The 16809-nt window shown below is 38.4% G+C and overlaps 1 protein-coding gene across 1 annotated transcript; it reads right to left on the bottom strand.

Annotated features, from left to right (window-relative positions):
- Nucleotides 1–6670: 6670 nt before the first annotated feature.
- Nucleotides 6671–16072, bottom strand: LOC103712982 (60S ribosomal protein L23A-like). The gene is made up of 4 exons (XM_008799707.3): nucleotides 15931–16072; nucleotides 9530–9581; nucleotides 7186–7549; nucleotides 6671–7072 (listed from the first exon to the last, which is right to left on the bottom strand). Exons 2-4 carry the CDS (start codon nucleotides 9546–9548, stop codon nucleotides 6988–6990), a joined length of 468 nt encoding a protein of 155 aa, XP_008797929.1. The 5' UTR covers nucleotides 9549–9581; nucleotides 15931–16072; the 3' UTR covers nucleotides 6671–6987.
- Between the last annotated feature and the right edge of the window lie 737 nt (nucleotides 16073–16809).

Genomic DNA, 16809 nt, shown 5'->3' with positions numbered 1-16809 from the left:
TGTCTTCTAGCGAGCTTGGGTATATTCATGTCACAGCCAAAGTCATAGTAAGCTTGAGCTACTTGCATATTATTTATATAATATATTTGGAGGCATCTAAATTTTTTGGCTAGCTAATGAATATTTGATCCATTCTATTTTTACTTTTAATTAATAATAATAATAATAATAATTTGAGAAATAAATATAATTTCAGCTTAGTGCTGAATATCTCGAAGTTCAAGATTTCTTGCATTCTATCTATTTGTTGACTGTTGACTCGTAGGAGTTTAAAACCCAAACAGTCTATTTCGGTATGAGCTTGATTTAGATCTTTGAATTGGATAAGACAGTCCATTCTAGCAAACAAATTTCATTTCGCAGTAGACACAACCTTTTGCTCGGCAAATAGCGGTTTTAAGTTTGATTCTTGAATGATACATTTTCGAAAATTTAAATTTGGATAATTATAGTGCAAGTGTGTATTTTTTTTACCCTTAAAAAAATTATAAAAAAGCACGACTATGTTTGATTTAGATATAAAATAGGTATAAGCTTTGGAATAAGCATTATGTTGGTCAAACAATACTTGAAAAAGCTATTTAAAGAAAGTGTTGTCCTAAATTATTTCTCGATGTGAAGATATCTTCCATAACTTTTTTTTTTATTGTTAGTGAGTAAAAGAAAATCACATTTAAAGTTTTTTTAAAAAATATTTTTTTTATTTAAAAGTTGAGCAAGACAAAAATTAACATAACTTGCTGTATTCTTATTTTGGCAAAGCAAACCCTCCCTGTATGTCTGTCCATCTTTCCATGGTTTCTGAGAGCCATATTTCTCCGGTCTGACGACTAGGAAGCGCCAGAAGAGGAAAATTGAATAACGTAAGTCGGCAATCCGTTGAAGCGGGCGGTACGAGGATTCATACAACCATAGTTGTAGCAAACCCGAGCGGTGTAAGAGGAGGTGATGTGACGCAATCCGTGCACTAAGTAGGGGACACCCGTACGTGCTTATCTGCAAGTGGGTTACGTTTCGAGCGAGGAGCGGTCCACGTCATCAAGAATACGGTTTCTTTCGGAAATCTACCGGCGTGCATGGAGTTTGGCAGCCGGTGGGGGCTCGCGAAATGCCATTGGATGTGAAAGGCGGCCAAGGAAGAAGTAGGTTACAAAAGCGGACACGTGGGTGGTGCGCCCCCCAAAGCAAAAGCACCGAATGCCGTCGTGGAATTGAGAACAATTGTGCCCCCACCGCACTGTACCGTAAATACCCAAACAGTGTGGAGAGGGACCCATGAGAGTTTGGAATGATGTGTCCTCCCTCTCTCTCTCTCTTTCAACTTTCCCAAACATTGACCCTATTTTTTATTTTATAAATATTTTTCTAAATATCAAATTTTATATAATATATATATATATTTACTAAAGCAAATATTTTATACATTACGTGCACGAATACATTTAATAAAATTAAAAAAAAATAAGATCCCGAAGTGCCTGAGGCAACTCTTCCTTCCCAGCTCATATGGTACTTCCGGCATAGCTGGTCATGTAAATAGCCACTGAATCCGTAGCCCTGTCAGTTTTTCTTATGTATGAATACTCTTTCATACATATATACACACACACGTCCCTTCGTAAAACACTTGTTTTGCTATTTTATTTTTTTATTCTTATTCTTGCATATATATCTATATCATCTAATGCCGTTAAAAAATTAACAGTTTTAAATTAAAATGACTAAAATATTCTTAATGGGTAGATGTGCAAAAAGCAACATTTATAAGACGATATAGATGAAAAATAAAAAAATAATTTTAAACTTTTATTTTATTTTTAATTAAAATAAATATGATTTTTATTAATCATGTTAGAAGAACCATTATATTAAGGGCATTTGGGCAAAAATAGTATTTTATGAGGATATAGAAATAAATATAAATTTGAAGAGGATATTTATGCAAATTTGAATTTTAAGAAGCATATCTATGCAAAAAAAAAAATTGTTTTAGAAATTAACCTCTTGTGGAGGCCTTCCCTCAACTTGGCACAATGGTCATGGCCACCATTCAACAAGATGGTCCTGCCGAGGAGAAAAAGAGGGGGGAAAAGAATCGCCATCCATTAACACCAAGGCCACTATGGCAACTACATGAGTTATGATCATAGCTATCAAGGCTTGGTGGGACTTGTTGAGGCTCCCCATCTCCTTTGGAAGTGGCTGGGCCATTGGTATCAAAAGAGATTCCAGAATGTGAGAGATTCCCTGTTGCCATCACTAGGGCTGCTGTTACAATCATCATGTAATGATTCCGTACTAACCAATAATGCTATGGCAACAAGCTATTTGCACCTATCCTCTTCTTAGTAGCTAGAGATCATGGACTAATCTCATTTCCCAAGTTGTTGCAGCTAGCTGAATTGATGAAGGGTGCAGTGCTAAGGTATGGCAACAAGTTGGATATAGGTTCGATAGACCATTATCCATACCTATTCCGTATTTGCCTCAGGGCAGGACTGCATTGGTAGAGTTATATGAGACAGGTTGGATAGATCAAATCACATAAAACTGCAAAAATCAATTTTTTTTCATACAAAATAAATAAATATTAGTATAATCTTTTATATGTTCAACCTTTCTTGCAAGTAGGACGAAAGGTGGAAAAGGGATTCGTGAAAAGTCATGTATATCCGAGTTAGGTTCGGGGTAGATTTTTGCCATTACTTATACCTGCTTCATATCCGTTGTGGGTTGGGTAAATCCTACCCTATTAGAATCGAGTTGGGTCGGAGACTTGATGAGCCTTTTGACTTATAATAAGCTAATTGGACATCTAATTACCCAAAGAAATAAAAGGTGATTTTGTGACCATTCAAAAACGATCTACATTAATTAAGGAGGTTTTAATTAGTCGAGCGACAGTGGTATGCTAATTTCATTGCTCATATAATATTTCAACTTGGATGTTTGGAATCTGAATGGGTGCTATTGATGGTGCTGTGTAATTGGTTGTTTTGTGCAAGGTTGGTGCTATATGATGGAGGCATGAGTCTTTCACTTGCTCACCATCTCTGCTGTGATTGGTCTAGGAATGGGGTGCATGTATACTGGTCATTAAAAGTCCAATAATCTATCCCCGTCACGATAAAAGTTTCGAAGATTAACCCACAAATAAATAAAAAAATAAAAAAAGTCACAATATAATTTAGCCCACCAACACACCACCACAACCTTATGTATGGACCCCACTCCCCTGGGCATCACCATTCAAAGCTGAAATCATGCATTTCCTGCACGTCTTTTATATGGATGCAGTTCTTTCTCCCTCTAGCTAGCCTTCTTTGTGCCTTGGAATGACTTTTTCTTTTGACGCTTTACCACGTTCATATTGCACCGTAAAAGGTAGCAATTTTTTAATTGCAACATGCCATGGACGTGGCGAGGGAAGGGTTTGATGGAAGCCCATCGAAGGAAAGCTCCTTTTAGGTGGGGATGGGGGTTATTCCCGTATTTATGACCTTGGAAGCGGAAGGAGTCCATCTCAAAGAAGGAATCCCCACTTGCACTAGAAAAGATTAGAGCATATCTTCCTCCTTCCGAAAAAAAATTATATCCTACACCACGTAATACAGAAACACTCCGAAACAAGATAAGCAGACGAGCTGCATGATGAATGGAGCCCACAAAAATAAAAATTTTGATTGGTGTGATGTACCACTAATATGATGTATATGGCGTACAATATAATTTCTCCATGCCTTTCAATTTGAAGCGGGATTAACATCGGTACCGCACGATAACAAATCATCATTGCAAAAGTAATTGACTTTGAAGAAACGAAGATAATGATCAGAACTTTCATGATCTCAACCAAGTCGATGGTCTGCATCGATATGGACAAGCTAGCATGTATAAATGCATATTAGTAAAATCTTTATTGTCACGAGGTTAATATATATAATAGTAATATATTAGTGATTTTTTTTAGCCCAAATTATACTATAATAGACAAGTATAAAACTTGATTCCATATATAATAGATTTTATGAAAAATATGATTGTGTTTTTTTAAAGATATTTTTTAGGTTTATAAATTATCAGATTTATAAGAATCGTAAGCAAACATGCTTATCTATCAAACTCATGGGGTTTGTCCTAGCAGTTGCACTCCTAACTAGAGGTTGTGATTTAAGCTCAAATAAAATAGAATAAGTATGATACTAAAAATTAAATTGCATTAAATATAAAATAAAGAAAAGAAAATGTTAATCAATCAAATGCATAAAATCAAAATTAGGAAGAAAGACTCGACGGACTGAAGAGAGAGAACTTCTAAATGTTTAAATTTGAAATTAGTTTACGATTGATTGGATCAGAGAGTAATTTTTGTAGCTAGCATATAGAAAAATAAAATATAAAATACAAATTTTAAATATTTACTAAAAATGTCACCGATAACAAATAATATTTTTTTAAAAATAGAGAATATTTTGGTTAGTAAATCTGCATGATAAAATCTATTTGACAAACTTCTTTATTTTATAATATAGTATAGATACAAAAACAATGTCTAGAACAATAGTTGATATGGTTTTTTCATAATGCTGGCTGATGTAGCAATCCTCTGACTCTCATTTTTCAGCCACCTTTTTTCCCTTTCGCTACCTTTAAGCATACCCTATGTTGGATTTCCCAGGATGATGAGTGGAAAACTTTTTTTAAGAGAGAGGAGTAGAGAGAATAAACGTACTCCCCATCACACGGCCCTACCCACCATGGTTTTGTTCACTTGCATCTCTAAAAGTAGAATCACCACCAATTGAATACGTAACAATGGCCACTTAGAGCCACCAGGCCTACCACTTTATACCATTAAGGTGACGTTTGGTGACGCAAACAGGGTCACTAAGATAATCTTAAATTAATGGTGATTCTTATCTCAAAAAAAATTTGATTCCGATGATCTAAGATTACCATATTTGGTATATTATGTTTCAGTAATTAAAGTTTTCCAGCTATCTACAAATAACTCGTTTGGTATTTCATAGGAATCTAAAATTACTAACCATACAATACAAAAACAACCCTAATATATTCCATAAAAATATATTATAATAAATTATTAATATTGTTATCAATAAAAACATATTTATTAATTTTAAAAAATATATTAATTGTTATTGTAGCATTAATTCTATAATTTATACTTATAATATATTATTATTTTAATAAACATTTATTTTGAGTAAGAAAAAAAAAGCATATAGAAAAGTATATTAAACAATTTTGTAATATAAATAAAAAGTATCATAATATATTTTTATTATAATAAAAAATAATTGAATCATAATAGGATACTAATATGATTTAATAAACTATTATAATATAATATATATATAAATATCAATATAGTAAAACATATATAATTTTGATATAATATATTAGTGACATATTGATATATCAATTTTCTTCACTTGAGTGGGGAGCATTTTTATCTGAGATGCTTGGATACTCGACCTCGGGCAGATTTCCGATCGCCAGCGCCATATAAGATCACTATAGTGCAACCAAACATAATGATATCGTCACTTTCACTCATATTAGTCTTGATTTTGGAGTTATCACCCCACACACCAAATACTCTCTAGGTAGTTTTGGATCCACCTAACGGCCAAACTCCAAATATATGCCCAACACATAACACAGTGCTCATGAGACAGACCGAGATATATATTCCCGAGAGCCTCCCTGCATTAACAAACTTTGTGGAAGAGAACCATCAAACATTTCTCCTTCAGAAAGAAACATCACAATAGTTTCAGGGTTGCTTTCCACAAAGTTGTAGTCATGATATCATCATTCTACTACCAACCTGAATTGACTGGGCTAAATAAAGAACTGCCCAGAACTGGTGAAGGGAAATTCATGGTGGACCTCTTTAGACCTGTCACATTCAGGCATGGACTCAGGAAACCAAAAAGCCCAGGCAACCACAGGCAACCACATCCAAATCAAGCTCTTTCGGAAAGCAATTCATAACAGTCTGAAGCTATCAGCCACGCATTAGTTTCTAAAGCAAATTGACCTCCCAGCCTGATGATGTTACGCACCATTAACTCAGCTCGACAGTCCAGCTGTTGTTCAAGTTCTGAAAGCAAAGAATAACAAAAAATAAAATTTAGGCAAAAAGCACCGGCCGTTGACATCTGAAATAGACTGATGCCCTCACACAAACGAAAGCCTTAATGTTCCACTTCATCACCCACTCCATTGCTGATGCCTACTCAAAAAGTCTGTGGCACCATCAAGCTGATCCAGATTACCAGATGACCAGCATAAAACCAAAGCATTGACTGCAGGAACATAGGACGCTACATGTTGTGCCTTGAGAGAAGCATGATGTGGTGCACTCATAGATTCTGCAATAATCTCCGATTAATATGCTTTGCAAAACATTCACCAGTTTCCCAACAAGAAAATGTTCAGCTGCTTCCTAGCAAATGAAAAGGAGTGAGTCGTCATCTTAAAGAACCAGGATCTGCTTTACTCTTTAAAAAGCTCCCCTTGAAGTTCAAATCCCATCCAATGGTCAAAAGAATGTCAAAACCCATCCAGCTAGATTCTTTAAGAGATTGGGTCGGTGGCAAAAGCCAACGAGAAAGATGACATAGAATGAGAAAAGGCACCATTTCGTAAAACAAAAAAATGCATGCTTTGTTGTTTAATATGTTGCAGCAACCCCGAAGTCAGGATACCTGCAGTACATTTACCTAATGTGGAGCCTCCCCTACCACCATAATCCACAAATGAGTCTGAAAAGTACAGTTAAGAAAGCAAGCATGAAACATAATTTCTAATAGCCTCTCCCGTGGAGTTTGTTTTTGTTCTAGCTTTCATGCCAACAGAATACTAAGCCAAGAAAATCATACGAGGGTCTAGGACCTGAAGCACCAACACAAACAAGATTCCAGCAAGCAGAGGATCGGATTGCTGACTACTACAAGTCTAAATTATACCGATTTTGTTTGCAACATCAAGAGCATCATAATCTGGGGTCAATCTCACATATGCCTTTTTGGTGCCGTCAGGCCTGTAAAAACATCAGAAAAAACAAGATTCAGAAACACATCAGGGCTCAAGTACAAACGGAACCTGGATAGCATATTATAGAAGTTGCATTAGGAATACCAAATGGATACCAACCTGATCAGAGTATTCACTTTCTTTGCCTGAATGTCGTACATCTTCTTCACAGCTGCTTTGATCTTCTTCTTGTCGGCTCGAATATCAACTATGAATACGAGTGTGTTGTTATCTTCAATCTTCTTCATGGCAGATTCGGTAGTCAAGGGATATTTGAGAATTTGGTAGTGGTCGAGCTTGTTTCTTGGTGGAGCACTGATCCTAGGATATTTGGGATTTCTCTCTTTCTTGAGGGTCTTGGGCCGGTGAAAAGTTACAGATGTGCGGATCTTCCTGGTCTTCTTTTTCAGGGATGACGCTCCTGACTTCACAGCCTTGGCAACCTTCAACGCCTGAGCTTTGCCATCAGGCTTCTTGGAGGTGGCTGCTTGTATATGATTACACAGAATTGAAAATCAAGAAACATGTTGCTTTTAAAAAGGATGGAGTATAAAAAAAAAATACAACCTTTTGGTGGACATCTAGGAAAAAGAAATATTCACAATACGTCACATGCTTTTCCCCATGTTTGCTAATGTAAAACATGCAGCATGGCTGAATAATTAGCGAATGATTATGACATGCCAACTCAATAAACATGCTTACATCAGTTGATTCAACCCAATTCAATCTAGTGGTGGTTTTCAATAAGAATAGAATGATATGAAAAGTCAATTTAGCCACTGTATCAAGTTGTCCCAAATCATCCCATTGTATTGTAACACTAGGACCATACATTTGGAAGGACTCGTTCATAGGCGGCGGTTTCTAGAACATCATTTAGCAATGAGGACCAGTGAAATTTGTATCAAGTGCAAAGTCCTCCCTTTACCCCCTAACTGCAGTTACTGGACTCGTATACACATATCAGAGCCCCAGCATGTGCGATGCCCATGCACGTCTGCACCCTAACACCAATTTTTGTTTTTCTTTTGGGACATTGGAGCTTTTGAAGTCCAGCATGTGCTGGACTCGCAGCCTTCTCTTAAAAGGTGCTCAGAGGGAGGCTTCGGAGTATAGCACATGCATTGAACTTCGTGGCTTTCCCGTTGTATATAAAGAGTAGAATGTTTTTAATTTCCCACCAAAATTTCTCACATAGTATGCCGTACCGGTTCAGTACTGGTACCTAGTATGGATGGCGTACCGATACTCGGTATGCCAAAAAATTCCGTACCGTACCGCACCAATACTGTGCTAGCATGGCACTGGTATGGGGTCAAGTATCAAGACGACAAACCTTGATTTTTCATTTATTAAGACTTGCCATCAGCGTATGCCGAACCGGCTCGTACTGGCAGGTACGGGCCGGTACAAACCGGTCCGGCCAGCTACCGGTACGGCGGAGCCGTGGAAACCGGTACGAACCGGTTCCTCGCCGGAGACGAAGAAGACGAGGAGAAAAAGAGGGAGCGCGGCGAAGAGAGGGAGGGAGTCCACCTTCGGCCGCCATCGGAGAGCCGCGGAGGGGCGTCGGAGGCCGGTGGGGGGCGGCGGAGCCGGGCGGGGGACGGGGGAGCCCGCGGGGGCGCTGCGGAGGCCGCGGCCGCGGCCGCGTCACTGTTTCGAAAGAAACAGGGACGCGGCCGCGTTTTTTAATTTAGGGATTTTAAGTGAAGTCGGCAAATCGGTTGCCGACTTCACTTAAAAATCCCCAAATTTTTTAATTTGGGGATTTTTAAGTGAAGTCGGCAACCGATGTGCCGACTTCACTTAAAATCCCCAAATTAAAAACGCGGCCGCGTCCCCTGTTTCTTTCGAAACAGTGGACGCGGCTGCGGCCGCGGCCTCCGCAGCGCCCCCGCGGGCTTCGCCGCCCCCCGCCGGCCTCCGCCGCCCCCCGCCGGCCTCCGCCGCCCCCCACCGGCCTCCGACGCCCCTCCGCGGCTCTCCGATGGCGGCCGGAGGTGGGCTTTCTCCCTCTCTTCCCCGCGCTCTCTCTGGTGCTCTTCTTCTTCCCCGGTTCCGGCGGGGAAGAGCTTCCCGGTTCATACCGCCCGGAGCACGGTACGAACCGGCCCGTACCGGTCCGGTAGGCAACCGGTACGCCTACCGGATCCGGTACGGTGGACCTTGCTTGCCATTTTGCCTAACCAACTAAATAAAGAAGTAAAAGACTTGACTGTGCTAAACATGTCCACTAATACCAATAAAGAATAATTATTTAAACAACAAGATGACCTGCAATTGCTAATTAATATGTTGCAAATATGTTCACTCACACACTGCATTTATTGAATCAAGATAATGTGATACTAAACTTAAATTTGCTCTCTTGTACCAAAAAAAAAAAAAAAAAATTGCTGTATCGATTCATTACAGTATCAACCATTATACAACTAAAAATATGACATATATAGCATACCTTTAGCAGGTGGGGCCATCTTGTAATGTGCAGATAAGCTTCAGAATCTCAACTGCATTCAATCATTAACATGTCAGAAACATAACACACACAACTAGGAGATATGAGAGCTAGTATTCAGAAACCTACCAGAACAATAGGTAACAAGTTAAACTGTGCAGTCATGCACCCATACAACTTTAGGTTAATGGCGAGTACAATAATTTCCCTGATTTATATGGTTCATGCAGGAACCGGATAACTAAAACATTCATTCTGAAGAAGAGCCTTCCAGCGCCATTACAGAATATATAAGGAAAAAAAAAACAAGTAAACCTTAAAAATAACCAACAGCACAAACTCAGCAATTTGCAGGTTGCCTTTGTATTTCCTTTTCTATTCATTTCAATTAAGGATATTGTCATCTTAAAGGTGAAGGTTCCATTTGATTCACCAATTGCTTCAATAAATTTAATGCAAAAAAAAAAGCAAGCATACAACTCAAAACCTTCTGCCGGAGCCCGGAGGACTTGTTCCACAAGTTTTCGTGCAACAAATTATATGCACTTCAACATCATAAGAACCATATCAGTATACAAAATTCTTCTCCAAGCATTAACAATGTACAAACAGACAACCGACCAACCATTCTTCGTCCTCCAAGCAATGTGATTCTCTTTTCCTTTCTCGTTTCTTTAATGCACAAAAGCCAGATGAAACAAAAGTAAAGAAGGTACAGAGAGAAGATTCAGGAAAGCTTTCACGAATTCATGGAAAGCACCAGAAAAAGGGAAGTAAATTGTTAATATTATATATTAAATCCATATGTGGGGATAACCCTACACATGAAACAACCAAAACTAATCTAAGTTATCCCACAAAACAAGATAGAGGGTAAGTTAACAAAATGTTGAAATCAAGTCAATAAAAAAAGTGGAAATGTGTGCTTATGCAAAATCTACCATGCACCTAGCATGTATCTCCCACTGCAGTGACCCCTTATGTCCCATTATGAGGTAAGTGCCAATCAGTCAGCACATACAAGCATGTATGCACGAATAGCTACTCCATTATTACCAACTAGTTTGGTCAACTCTCATTACAAAGCACTACTCATATAATATTACCATGATTTTTTAAAAGCATATATTTAAAAAAAGAAAAAAAATGTCCTGCTCAAGGTCGGCAGAACTGTCCGAAACTGCCTAGTTCGAGGCGTCCCGAGCCGTACCGGTAGCGGACCGGAACGGTTTCGGCAAAGAAACCGAGACGCCATCTCCAGACGAGAAGAAAGAAAGAGAAGAAAAGAGAGAGCAAGCGGGAGAGGGAGGAGGCCGGCAGAAGCCGACGCTGGTGTAGGTGCGGAGGCCGGCGCTAGTGCAGGTGGCGGAGGCCACAACCAAACCCCTATTCTGTTCCCCTACCGCGGCCTCTGCCACATGCACCAGCAGCGGCTTCCGCCACCCTCTACGACCTGCACCAGCGCCGGCCTCCGCCACCCTCCGTCGGCCTCCCTTCCATACTCGCTCTCTCTTTTTCTCTCTCCAACGGTCTCCTGTGTCAGTACAGACCCGGCCCAGCATGGCACAGGTCCCTACTGACTCATGCCGTCGAGCAACCGATGGTGCTCGGTACCGGCACAGCAAACCCTGGTCCCACTATTACCAACTAGGTTGGTAAACTCTTAATACAAAGCATTGCTCATATAATATTACCATTATAATATTTTTTTTAAAAATAAATGTTTGGTAATAAATATTTTACCTGCTATTGACAATATTGGTTTTGTTATCTTTCTAGTTCGTACTTACCAACTAGGTTGGTCAGCTTTCAATACACCTTAGCTTTGTTACTCGGATATCCAAGATGATCACACTTTTGCATGTCTAAATGATAATCAGACAATTAAATTACACTATAAAATGCTCTATACTTCAATTTTTCAAAAAATGTACTATTATTCGCTTATTTAATCTCTTCCTCTTTTAAATTTGATAAAATGTTAAACCAAATCAAGTGATATCGTATGTATCCACCAAACAAATTACTATGCTCATAAGTATTGACAATGTCTATATATCTCAAGTTTATATTTTTCTAGCATCCTTACTTAATATATTATTATTTTTTGTATCTTTATCATTTTCAGACAGACCCACTAAAACTATGAAAATGTTTTAATCTCAGTCTAGATCAAAATGGAAGCAGGATCTGATTTTTCAAACTCTACCAGTACTGCACTACATGTAGCAGTTCCCATAAGGCAGCCTTGTTCATGTCTAAGACATCAAAGGGGGAAGTCAGTTCTATTTACAAGATGACCCATGTTTCAGTGATCTTAATTATGAAAGATAAAAAACCAAAAAAAAAAAACTCAAGACTTAATCTCATTTGCTACCATGACATCCAATATTCTGATGCAAAATTGTGTCAAGTTAAATACCTTTTTTTTTAATTTGCCCAAAATACAGAATAGACCTATCAAACTCATAGGCACCTATTTCACCAATCAAAGGATTACAGGTAACCGTTTGTTTGTTTTATTTCTCCATTGCTAATATCAATGAGTTCTATATTCCTTCAATTCGCGTAGAATCAAAAATTACCTATAATCCAATTTATGTTCTTAATCAAAATATAAATGATTGAAAACCTAAGATCAATAATAGATCGCATCCATGGCTATATCAGACAATAACACAATGTAATTGAGCATGTCCCTTTTCTTGTATAGGTTAAAGAGGGACCAAAAATTAAACCTGCTTAAGAAAATATCTCATGTATTGGGACAAAGAAATGATTATAACTTTTCCATTCATCTAATTGCAATTTTTTTTCTTGATTGTGCAACCACTAATGCTTTATTCCTAATTCCCGTTCCATCATCTAGACCATTCTATTACTTTTAGAACAATGTTGGATGACCCATGTTGTCTAAGCATGCTTTAACTGAATCCTTTAATAGTCCCTTCAGTTATCTTGTTGTTGAAATGTTCACAATGGTCCATGGATCATGAAGAACATCATCTAGACTAACATTTGCTGTACTGATCGATACCATACCGTACCGAACGTACCATACCGTACCGAACATACCATACCATACTGGTACACAGTCTTTTACCGTACCGACACTCGGTACGTCTCTCTATCTCATATTGTACCACATACTAACACCGTAATAGGATGGTACTACTACGGGTCTGCTACCAAGGTAGCGAACCTTGATTTAGACCAACAATTTATGTGAAGATTTTCCTATTCGATAGATGTATCACATTCTTCTCCCTTGAATTAATCTTCATTAGGATTAACTAAGAAAAAAGACAAAATTTCCAATCAAATTACTTGATAAGGTTCTCGATAAAGCAAATGCTACTATTATCTGGATAACTCCAAAATAATCTACATAGGCATAAGCTGAAATGGTAAAATTTAGTTCAGAGAGTGGTCAAGGCATCAAAATCAAGAATCATGGAGCTAACTATGAATCTTCATTCAAACCAATCACAGCTAAATTCCATTAGTAAGATTAGCAAGGATATGGCTGCCTCAGATGAATCCCAAAACAGCTCCACTAAATGCTGCAAACAAGAAACACACTGTGGTAATCCATCTAATTTTCCTAAACCAAAAATATAAACTACTAATTATCTTACAAACGCAAATATGTGTTTGAAAGTTTGCTTATAAACGATACTAGTTAGGTAAAGTCAACACTAGATGCAAGTTAACTGTGCATCAAATGAAAACAACCAATCTTACTATTTCATTACTAGACTATCATCTTCCAATAAAATTCTCATGTGCCTTAATTCCCCTTCATAAGTCCAAAACATGATGCACATGATTGTCACTTAGATGGCAGACTCAAAGTAGACCCTACCATGGCCTTTCATGGACAAATTCCAAATCCATAGACTTTTGGGTGAGGAATGGGGATGGATATAGACAAACCAAAGATATTAGATCTTGGTCTGGGCCTAGTAAAGATATACATGACCCAAAAGATTCTTACACAGTTAATTTTCTTAAAAGTGTAATTGTTAATTATTATAAATTAACTCTTATGAATTGTTTTTCTAAATAGTTAGATAAGTTAGTCATTGCAAAATCTCAGATCCCTTGATTGTCGTATGATATTACTATTTCATTCCCATTTTCACATTAGTTTTTCACAAGTGGACCTGCTGGGGACCAATAGCCAACCCTGAACCTGATATGAACCATGATTATAAGATCTGTCTAATGTTTTGTTTTCTAAATGTTACACAGATTAAAGGCCTCACCAAATCCCTAATCTCTTGATCATTTGGCCAATGTCGCTATTTTCATATTATTTCCATTTAGTTTTTCGCAGGTGGACCAGCTTGGGACCAGGGTCTGACGAACCGGCCGGTTCGGACCAGTCCGGCCTGTAACCGGTACGCCGGAGCAATAAAAACTGGTACGGACTGGTTCTGTGCCGGAGACGAAGAAGACGAATAGAAGGAGAGAGAGCGCGGGGAAGAGAGGGAGAAGATCTGTGGCCGCCATCGGAGAGCCGTAGAGAGGCAACGAAGGCCGCAGGGGCGGAGCCCGCAAGAGGGGCGGGGAAACCCGCGGGGGCCGAGGCCGAGGCCGCGGCTGCGGCTTTTTAAATTTGAAGATTTTAAGTGAAGTCGGCAAATCTGTTGTCGACTTCACTTAAAAATTCTCAAATTTTTTAATTCGGAGATTTTTAAGTGAAGTCGGCACCCGATTGCCGACTTCACTTAAAATCCCCAAATTTAAAAAGCCGCGGCCGCGCCCCCACAGGTCCCCCCCGGGGCCTCCGCCACCCCTTCACAGCTCTCCGATGGCAGCCACAGGTCTCCTCCCTCCTCTTCCCCGCGCTCTCTCTCGTTCTCTTCTTTTTCTCCGGCTCCGGCAGGAAAGAGCTGGCCTATTCGTATCGGCCGGTTCCGGTACGAACCGGAACCGTACCGGTCTGGTAGGCGACTAGTATGCCTACCGGTACCGGTACAGCGAACCTTGCTTGAGAATGATAACCAAACCTAAAGCTGATACGTACACAAACCACAGACCTAGTGGTTCTCACCATCTAGACTTGGACCCAACTTGATTGATGGACAGAAAGTACACAATTCTTACAAGTTGATTGATGGAGGAGATGGGGGTGCGCACATTAAAACCAGCCTGATGCTACTCCTGATGATGCATAAAACATTAGCATTGCTGTCATGAATTCATACACATAAATATGACCCTTTTTATAAAACTTGTAAATTTCAGTTCCCATTGCCTACTTCTCTTCCCTTGCACAAAACGTTCCCCTTCACAGGCTACCTCAATCTTTCATGGCTTTCTAAAAGAAAGGCCAAGAGCTTTTCAATTCATTTCCTCTTTCCTCATCCATCATTTCTTACTAGAATTTAAATTCCATGCAGCACCAATATACATGCAAGATCTGTTGTTTATAAAGACCACAGAAACACTACAAAGGAAAGATTTATCTTAGTTACTGTATCCCACCAGACTCATCAAACCATGAATTTGCATGCTAGTAATAAGGGAAAAAAGGAAATATATGGTGCTTGTAAGGACAAAATACTTAACAGCAAATAACTTTAATATACCTTTCTTCCACCAAAAGGCAATTCCGGAAAAAAAGGATCTCACACAACTTGAGTAACAAATTATTAGTTTAACTTGACTGATAAAGCATATAAAGCCCATAGCCTAAGAAAATATATAAAAGAGGCCGACCTGCACCCCTATAACTGATCTTTCAAGACACAGTTTTCCTGTTCAAGTGGACGCATAACATTGCATACTTTCCCGTTGAATGCTATAATAGGAAATTTATAAAACCCGCAATTAAAGTTAGAGCCGCCATTGAAATTAGCACTGTCAAAGAAAATTTTTCTTTTACGCTGCTTTTTTCTTCTTAATAAAGATTATACCTCTAATGATTTCATAAACTTGTCTTCCAGCATCTCTTGATGCAAAAATTCATACGTTAGTTTTTCTAAAGTTGATATCACACAATCTGCATTTCGATTCCCTAATAAACATTACAAATAATCAAAATGTACTCCAAAAAAGGGGGGGAAATCTACAAGGCCAAGCACAAAAAAAAAAAGAGCAGCTACTAACTTATCCCTTATCCCAATGAGTATAATATAGAGACAAATCTGTCCAAAAGAGATTTTATCGAAGTAGAAAGCTGATAGGTTTGACAATGATCACATTCCAAGGTAACCAAATCACAAACGAGTCACAACAAGTAAGCTACTCAGTCCTTGAAATGATTCCTCTGAACAGGAACATAGCCAATAAACCTATCACAGGAATTTAATCCCTAGGAATCCAAGAAGATGTAATCAAACATTAAGAACCATAAATTTCAAAGTACAGATTCGAGGAGAAAGGAGACCGACCGTTTTCGTGGAGCTTCTTTCGAGCGCCTCCCACCGTCTCTCCCCGACCCACCCCGAAAACCCTAACAACCGACGCGTAGAAATTGGAGGGCCGCCGGGAAAAACTTATAGGATTCTTGAAGCAATCATGTCCGTCTAATTAGGTTGATGGAGTGTTCTCGCCCGATGGGTCAATGGCGCCAGGGAGCCTGGGTTCAAGCGCCACGGTTCGGTGGATCGTGGACCGGGTGAAAAGAATTTAGTCCGGGCGGACCGGGTGGAGGATTGTGATTTGTGCTATTTGGTTTCTTTATATTCAAATATGTCGCCAAAATTTTTAATTTGGATTTTTTACGTACATATCCTCCTAAATATTAAAATTACGTGAATACCATTCTAAAATTATATTTATATATATATCCTCATCAAATACTTATTTTGTATGCATACCCATGCTATCTAACGTTGTTAAGAAGTTCGCAATTTAAAATTAAAATGACGAAAATACTATTAATGGGTAAACATGCAAAAAAAAAAACGTTTATAAAGGCATATATGAAAATAGCAATTTTGAAGGGTATTCATGCAATTTCATATATTTAGGAGGGTATACGTGCAAAAAAATTCTTATATTTTTGCATAAATGCCCTTCTAAATATTAAAATTTGCATGAATGCCCTGTAAATATTTCTTTTCGTATATCTACTATTAAGGATATTTAAGTTATTTTTAATTTTAAACTGCTAATTTCTTAATGGCGTTAAATAGGATGGGCATATAAAAGAAAAATGGAGGGTATACACGCAAAACAAGTATTTTATAAGGGTATACATGTAAATATCAATTTGGAAGTATATTCATGCGAATTTCAATATTTAGAAGGACATGCACGCAAAAAAC

The sequence above is a fragment of the Phoenix dactylifera genome, chromosome 5, assembly GCF_009389715.1.
Source record: "Phoenix dactylifera cultivar Barhee BC4 chromosome 5, palm_55x_up_171113_PBpolish2nd_filt_p, whole genome shotgun sequence".
Taxonomy (NCBI): Eukaryota; Viridiplantae; Streptophyta; class Magnoliopsida; order Arecales; family Arecaceae; genus Phoenix; species Phoenix dactylifera.
Note: the sequence above shows the minus strand (reverse complement) of the source record. Positions and strands in the feature narration are given on the sequence as shown.